We start from the raw sequence: 8,275 nt of genomic DNA, 5'->3' as shown, positions 1-8,275 counted from the left end.
CGCAGCCCAGATCACTGGGCCCAAGCACCCTCCAGCCATACCTCCAAATGAGGCCAAGCAAATCCCCCAAGAAATGCTCAGCCCACTCCTACTCCCCAGGCACACTCCAGGTTACCGGGACAACAATGGAAGCTAATGAGAGGTTGCCCCGGCGCCCAGTTTATACCAGCCACTCTGTTAGTCTCTGCCCTCCTGCACTACCTGGGACTGGCTTCCTTCATGTGTCTAGTGGGGCGAATTGAGTCTTGTGGCCCCTACCTGACAACCTGAAGGGTCTCTCTTGCCCCAGAGACCCTGGCCATACACGGGGCTATGAACCAATGGCAAAGCTGCCTCCTGGCCCCTCTTGCACATCTCTCGGCACATGGGTCTGTTCCCTCAGGAAACCCACATGCTCACGCCGGCCCAGCACCAACCCCCAGGAGGGCAACCTCCCCACAGGTGGGTCAGCACCAGAAGGCAGAGAGGGTGGTCCTGCGCACCCAGGACCCTGCCCATCCCCATGTAGGCAAGGCTTCAGGTGGCAGGGATCACAGAGATGTCCCATCTAACTGCAGAATGGACTCTCCATGCTGGTGGCCTCCTCTGTTAGCGACAGAGCCAGTTGGGGGCAGAAGACAGAGGCCTCAGAGCCTCCCTCCTCTCCTGGTCTTCATTTGTGTGGGGAAGGGGAGGCTCTTGCCCTGACCCCATGTGGATGCCCAGCCCTGACTCCCATATGAGTTGCCAGATCCCCATGCCCAGGTTGACATGGTCACACAGTTTTGGTAAATACCTTTAAGTGAAGTATTTTACAAATAGTAGTGTCACCCTGAGGCTTGGGGTGTAGAATCTAGGGTCCAGTTTGGTTCTGGGTGGTCCCTCTGTGCACAGGCAGTAGCTGAGGGCCTGAGCTCCCCGCTGGGGGAAACGGCCTATGTCCAGCCTGGGGCTCCCACAGGGCGGGGTGACTACGATGAGTAACAATGGCAACGGGAAGTTCACCACTTGAGAAAGACCATGCCGGCCAGCACGGTGTAGCCTAGCACCAGGAAGAGGACTTTGAGCAGGCGGTCATTCTTCTCCTCCAGTTCCTTCCCCAGGATCTCAAAGAAGGTGACAAAGAGAAAGGTGCCACCCACCAGGCCCTGCAACAGCACTGAAGCCACGCTGCTGGAAACGCCCTGCACACTCTCGATGCCCAGGCCAACACTGATGCCCAGAGGGATCATGGCGCTCACGGTGACAGCCAGCTTGGCCGCTTCCCTCAGGGGCATGGAGCTCCGGGCCATGTTGATGCCCAGGGCCACAGCCACCAGTGTCTCATGGATGGCCACACCCACGAACAAGCTCACCACCTTCTCCCCCTCCTCCTGTAGGCCCAAGGCCAGGCCTTCAAAGATGGAGTGGGCCGACAGAGCAAAGACCAGGCTGAGGAGGCGCAGGGGACTGGAGCGTGACAGCTCCTGGACACTCAGCCCGTGGCTGTGGGTGTGAGGCTCCATGTAGAGTGCGTGGCCCCGTGCAGCCCCCATGAAGGGGCTCTCATACTCTGAGTCACTGCCAGCATCTGAGCCGGCATTGAAGGTCTCCATGTCGATGAAGGAAGGCTTCTCCTTGCGGAAGGTCAGGATAAGCTGCTCCAGAAAGATGGTCATGAAGAAGCCTAGCATCACAATGGTCTCCGCCAGTGGGTAGTCAGTGTTGATGTGCCCGAGACTCAGAACTTTCTGGAGCTGCAGTGGAGGACATGGGAGAGGGAGGGAGGAGAGAGTCAACAGGGGTTTAAGAGGCAGGGACCCAACACAAACAGGGTTCGTCTGACCTCACTGTTCAATGAGCAAAGCACAGAAATGCCCAATTCATATAAGTTAGGAAAAAAGGGAGGGGATGGTAGGTTCATCCTTCACAAATTAAACAAAAACGGTATAATAAAAGGGAGTCATAGTCCTCACCAAAGTGGACTGGATTGTGACCTCCAAAGACATGTCCACCTGGAACCTCAAAACATGGCTTTATTGGGAAGAAGGATCTGTGTTGATATAGTATTAAGGGCCACCCTGGCTGGTGTGGCTCAATGGACTGAGTGCCGGCCTGCAAACCAGAGGGTCACCAGTCCTGGTCAGAGCACATGCTTGGGTTGTGGCCCAGGTCCCCAGCTGGGTGCGCATGAGAGGCAACCACACATTGATGTTTCTCTCCCTCTCTTTCTCTCTCCCTTCCCCTCTCTCTAAAAATAAATAAATAAAATCTTTAAAAGAAAGTAAACTATTAAGGGCTGAATTTTGTCCTCCTAAAATAAAAATTCATATATTCAAGTCCCTGAGGCCCCAGTACCTCAAAACTAATTAGAAGAGAGGGTCCTTAAAATGTTGATTCAGTTAAAAAGAGGCCGTCACGGCGGGCCCTACTCCAACAGGACTGGTGGAAAGGCAGAAAAAGGAAGGTCTGAGAAGGACCCAGCTCTGTCAGCACCTTGACTTTGGACTTCCAGCCTCTAGCACTGGCAGGGAATAAATGTTGTGTAGGTCACCCAGTTTGTGGTATTTTGTTTTGGCCCCCTCCTGAAACTCACGCATAAGATAAGGCTCTTGAGATGAGATCATCCTGGGCCTTTAATCAAATGACAGGTGTCCTTATGAGACAGAGGAGACACAGACAGACACACAGGCAGATGACCGTGTGACGACAGAGCCAGAGATTGGGTGACACGCCTATAAGCCAAGCATTGCTTGACGCCACCAGAAGCTGGTAGAAAGTGTGGAACAGATTCTCCCTCACAGCCTCAGGACTCAGTCTTGCCGACACCCTGATCTAGGACTTCCAGCCTCTACCACTGTGATATCAACCAGCCTTTCCAGACCCGATGCCTACAAGGGTTTGCTTCCATATAACCCAGGTGGGGCTCTGTCCTCCTGGGTAAATGCCTGCCAGCACAGTCAGCTACCCATCATATCCCTTGAGTTTGGTGCCATTCAAAAGAATGTTCTAGATAATAGACACATTTTCTCTCTGGTATGGGAGCCACTAGCCACATATGAGGACTTGAAACATGGCTGGTGTGGCTGAGAATGGGCATGTTGGTTGAATTGTACGTCATTTTAATTCACTGAAACTTGACTAGCCAGGCATGGCAAGCAGCTGCCACACTGGTCAGTGAGGCTTTGGACACTGTCCAGAAAGGTGTGCAGTAGGCTCCTCAGAGGCTGGGTTAATTTTCCCTGGACTCATAAGGATGTTTGCACACACTGAGTCTTTCCAGCTTTGGGACTCTGCCTCTGTCTAAAATGTTCCTCCTTCAGTTTTACTCACAGCTGATAGATGCTCATGCTTTAGATTTTGGTTTACATATAATTTTCAAGTACTCATCCTACACTAAGTGCCCCAATCATTTCTTTCCCATAGCAACCTTCGTTACAACCTGTGAATGCATGCGCACCTATACGTGCACACACACCGAGTTCACAACTGGGGCGATCCTGCCCTCAGGGGACAGGTGCAATGTCTGGAGACATTTTGGTTGTCATGACTTGTTGGGGAAGGTGCTGACATTAGAGTAGCTTCATTCTCTGTGGGGGGCCATCCTGGGCACTGTGGGGTGTTAAGCAACATCCTTGACACCTACTCACTTGATGTCAGGAACACCTCTAGTCATGATGACAACCACAGATGTCCCCAGACATGGCCTATTATCCCCTGGGGGCAGAATCACCCTTGCTGCAGCAGAAAGCTGTACTTCTATAAAGCCCTTTCATTCATTTGTTAAATGTCTCATGGAGGCCTGCGTGTGCCCCAGTGGGGGAAATGCAAGCTTATGACAAACACAAACTACTCCCAGAGGGATAATTATGGATTGGAAAAGACAAGGCCGACACACAAAGGCCATGGCTTGTGGCACTGGTCTCCATGGGTGCTGCTGGCTGAGGCTGGGTGAAGGCTGGGAGGGACTCGAGCTTCTGACGCGTGTGAAGACTGTGGGCAGGGGTGCAGCATGGGAGTGGCTTTGGAGGACCCTGAGAAGGCCATGTGCACTGAAGGAGCACAAGGAAGAACAAGGCCATTAAAGCAGGCTAGGCCTGAGGTAGGAGGGTGACAAGGGGTGACACCGTGGGAACCTGGTAAATGGGGGGTTTGAAAATGGCATTGGGGTGCAGAAGCCATCAGACAAGACTCTGATTTAACCTTATCGATGCTGTGAATGAATATCCTGTCCTGTATAACAAAGGAACATGAGCTTAGCAGTATAGTGCAATGCAAAAGCATTCTCTCACAGATACGAATGTGAGAAATCTGGCACAGGTTGCAGCTTGAGGATAAAGCAAGCAGCCATGTCGGGGAGGCCCATGGGGCAAGGGACTGAGGGCAGCTCCCAGCCAACAGCCAGGAAGAAACTAGGCCCTGACTCTGATAGCGAAGAGGGGACTGAACCCGCCTTACAACTACATGTGCTTAGCTGACCCATCCCCAATTGAATCTTGACATGATACCACAGTACGGTAGATACCTTAATTGCTGCCTCTTGAGAATCTGGAACAGAGGATCCAACCCCTGACCCACAGACACTGTGAGATAATAAATGTGTGTTGTCTCAAGATGCTAAGTTTATTGTCACTTGTTACGCAGCAGTAGCTGAGTAGCTGATTGATACAGGAGTTGAAGAAAGGCCACAACTCCCAGCATCAGGATGAAGTGTGCGCTACCAAGGGTAGGTGGTCTGGTCAGGAAACAACTAATGAGCTCACTGGTTGAGAACCCCAGATATAGTTTAAACCCCTTGTTTATCTAGGCCCAGAGAGGAGAAGCAACCAACTCATGGTCACACAGCAAATTTTCTACTTCCCATCACCTCTGTGGTGTCAAGGCACCCACCAAGTTTAGGCTTGGAATTGAAAAAGTGTCAGAGACCTTTGGCTGTAAGGTGCCAAGGGCTGCTGAGATCACCCATGGAGCCCTTACCTTTTCCCTCACGGCAGGCAGTAAAGCATTGAAGCAGGTGGCCAGAAAAACCCCACCTCCAAAGGTGTTGCAGAGTGAAAGGATCTTTTTTGAGCGGTGGGCCTTCTCAAAATCTGTCTCAATGATCTTCACAGGGAGCAGGGAACCCAGCAACATGAAGAAGAACACGCCCACCATGCAAAGAATTTTGACCACCAACAGCTTCACCATGGTGACGGCCTGGGCTGCTGTGGTCACCACAGGGCCAAACCATGTGTGGATGCACACTCCCGTCCCACGATGTACTACCGGGGGCTCATGTCTCAGTCCAGCCACTGTAAACACCAGAGACAATCACATCAGCTGTTGAATTATCTGACCAACTCTAGTGATCAAGCCCATTACTCCCCTGCCCCCACTCCCCCACCCCCCACTGTACTTCACCCCATTCTTGGCCTGGCACATATTCCTGCCTCCTGCAGAAAATTCTTCATGGCTGCGATGTCCACGATAGCAGTCACTAGCCAAATGTGTCTGTTTACATTAATTAAAATGAAAGAAAATGTAAAATCAGCCCCTGAGTTGAACTACCTGTATTTCAAGTGCTTGGAAGCCATGTGAGTCTAGTAGGCACTGTACTGGAGAGCACAGACAATGTTTCCATTGTTGCAGAATGTTCTATCAGGTGGTGGTATTCCACTGGCTCCCCACTGCTCTCACATAAAATCCAAATGCTTTACCCTGAGGCAAAGGCTCTGGGCCAACAGCTACCTCCTGCTGCACCTCACCTGACTCTGGCCTTTGTGGTCCCTAAATGTGCCAAGCCTGTTCCTGCCTTAGGGCTTTTGCATAGGTTGTTGTCTTGGCCTGGGACACTTCTTTCCCCAGCGTTCAATGACATCTTGTCTTTCAGGTCATTGCCTCCAGGAACCCTCAGAAGGGCCTCCCCTGGCTGACCTCTGCCCCAAACTGTATCCCTTGTACCTACCCAGAGGCCTGGCATATAACAGAGAGTCAGTAACCGCTGGCTGAACAAATGGATGTGCTGAAGCATGTGGACGTCTTTACATAACTCAATGAGCCAAAGTGGAGCAGTTTTCACCCTGGACCTGAAAATGTCACTGTTAGTATGAGGGATCTTGGCTACTACCCTGTTCTCACGTTTTCTCCCAATTTCCCAGTACCCACTACCTGAATCCCCACTTCAGTGAGTTCTTCAGGCCTCAGCTCAAATGCCACCAGTTGTAAGCCTCCCCCACCATCTCTGCCATTTTTCTGGCCTTATTCGTGCTAAGGAGAACTGCATAAAGTCCCTGCGTGTCCTCACTCGCTCTGGCCTGCAGGTACACAGTAGGCGCCCAATAAATACCTGCTGGGTGTCCTTATGCCCCAGTCTGTGGCGTGGGGGTAAGGTGGCCTTAACGCTATCAAACTCAGGACTGATAGGGCTAGACGGAGACGGGACGGGCTCATTCATTCATTTAGCACTTATAGAGCGCCTTCTGTGAGCCCTGCGCGGCACAAGACGCCCTGCAGAAAGCGAGGCTCACCTGGCCCCGCCCGAGAGGGGACAACTCGAGCTCAGCTGGGAGAATCGGAAGCAAATCACACACATCGCGCCGATAATAGTGAAACCAAGGGCGGACGCTTCGTCTGGGCCTAGACTAACGGGAGGTAGTGTCCGCAGGGCCCCGGTCCCGCCCCAGCCCCGGCCCATCCCCAGACCAAGAGTACCTCCGCCGGGGCCCTCGCTCACCCACCAGCGCCTTCTGCTGCTCAACGGCCGGGCTGTCTAGACTTCACAGCGTCGCTCCCGGCGGCGGCCCCCGTCGGCGCGCCGCAGCCACGTCCCGCCCACGTCCCTACCTATTGGTTCTCCCAAGCACCGCGGGCCTAAAGGGCCTCTCTATTGGCTTAAGTGGCTGCCACTCATCCTGCGATCCCACCTCTCCTACCGGCACGGAAAAGTAGTTTTCTCTCGCTAAAGCGTAAGTACAGCCACCGAGTGGTTCCGGCGGGAAACTCCAACCGTGGTACAACAGTTCCGACAGGGTTTGGCTTCCAGAGCTGTCCAGGGCCACCTGGTGCTGAATACCTCTCGGATTGAGGCTTGGCCATCGACTGGGAACGATTTCCTGCGTGAGACTGTCCCTCTCTGAGCGTCCTCGCTGCTGATGCCCTTCTCGTTGGCTTAAGAAGCAGATTTATCAGTTCAACATTTGTCCCTACTCTGCCAGGACCTTTTCTAGGAGAGCGTCTGTGAGCAAAACACAGATCTCTTCCCTTTTGGAACTTAGTCCAAGGAGAAGGCACAGAAGATAATGGATAAAGATAATAAATAATGGAATTATGTCAGAAAGTGACAGCACTCTGGAATAATAGATCCCAGTAAGGGTGGTGGGTTTCTATTTAAAATAAGATGCCCTAGCCCTGGCTGGTGTGGCTCAGTGGACTGAGCGCCACCCTGGGGAATGAAAGGTTACCGGTTCGATTCCAGGTCAAGGTATGTGCTTAGTTTGCGGGCTGGATCCCCAGTTGGGAGTGTGTGAGGGGGACAACTGACTAATGTGTCTTTTGCGCATTGATGTTTCTCTCCCTCTTTTTCTCCCTCCCCGCTCTCTGAAAATAAATAAACAAAATGTTTTTTAAAATAAAACAAGATGTCCTAATAGTCTTTATTGAGAAAGAGATATTTGAGGAAAAAAATTGAACATGGAGAAGTTAATCAAGTGGGTATATGGAGGCAAAGCATTACACACAGACGGAACTGGAGAGTATGGAGCCCAGCCGGCGGGAGTGTACAAGAATTCCAGAGAGGTGAGGAAGGTATATGGAGATGAAGAGAGGGCATTGAAAGGACTTTGAGGGAAACTGGGAGCCATTGCAGAGTTTTGATCAGAGATGTAACAGAGCTAAATGATTTTAACGGAATCATTTGGTTATTGTGTCAATGCTGCTGATAGGTCGTGAGATGAAAACTGCAAATTGACTGTCGATATTCTTTTAGATGGGGAGAGGGAACATTGGTGGGATAGCTTTCTTTACTTCTTTATAAAAGCAACCAGAATTATGAAGGAGAGAGAGGACTGTATTCATTTGTTAACTAAAATCTTATTGTCAGCCTACCATGAGCCAGTCAGGGGGAGAGATGCTAAGGATAATGTGGAGAATGCCACGACGTGGATGACACTTGAGAGCATTATGCTCAGTGAAATAAGCCAGACAAAGAAGGTCAAATATTGCATGATTTCACCCACAGAGGAGTCAGATACATAGAGACAGAAAGTAGATAGTGGATAACAGGGGTTGGGAGAGGGCAAGCAGAGTTAGTGTGTAATGGGGGCGGGGCTTCTGGATGGGA

General features: G+C 51.5%; 1 protein-coding gene across 5 annotated transcripts; it reads right to left on the bottom strand.

The window, feature by feature from the left end:
• Positions 1 to 646: 646 nt before the first annotated feature.
• SLC39A3 (solute carrier family 39 member 3) lies at positions 647 to 6,753 on the bottom strand. Of its 5 annotated transcripts, none has more exons than XM_054586627.1 (4): positions 6,649 to 6,753; positions 5,903 to 6,035; positions 4,936 to 5,249; positions 647 to 1,715 (listed from the first exon to the last, which is right to left on the bottom strand). In XM_054586627.1, exons 3-4 carry the CDS (start codon positions 5,143 to 5,145, stop codon positions 981 to 983), a joined length of 945 nt encoding a protein of 314 aa, XP_054442602.1. In that variant the 5' UTR covers positions 5,146 to 5,249; positions 5,903 to 6,035; positions 6,649 to 6,753; the 3' UTR covers positions 647 to 980. The 5 variants fall into 5 exon arrangements, with proteins under 5 accessions (XP_054442602.1, XP_054442584.1, XP_054442595.1 ...); XM_054586609.1 differs by having other exon boundaries at positions 5,903 to 6,023; XM_054586620.1 differs by having other exon boundaries at positions 5,903 to 6,023; positions 6,671 to 6,753.
• Between the last annotated feature and the right edge of the window lie 1,522 nt (positions 6,754 to 8,275).

This window comes from Pteronotus mesoamericanus, unplaced genomic scaffold, assembly GCF_021234165.1.
Source record: "Pteronotus mesoamericanus isolate MK-2021 breed Mesoamerican mustached bat unplaced genomic scaffold, CSHL_Meso_final contig_1210, whole genome shotgun sequence".
In the NCBI taxonomy this organism is placed as follows: Eukaryota; Metazoa; Chordata; class Mammalia; order Chiroptera; family Mormoopidae; genus Pteronotus; species Pteronotus mesoamericanus.
This window is presented reverse-complemented; position numbering and strand designations above follow the sequence as displayed.

Excerpts from the sequence above, each read along its gene's own strand:
- SLC39A3 (XM_054586627.1), bottom strand. The coding sequence starts at position 5,145 with ATGGTGAAGCTGTTGGTGGTCAAAATTCTTTGCATGGTGGGCGTGTTC. Across the intron at positions 1,716-4,935 it reads TGCCTGCCGTGAGGGAAAAG|CTCCAGAAAGTTCTGAGTCT; the intron begins GTAAGGGCTCCA and ends CCTCCACTGCAG.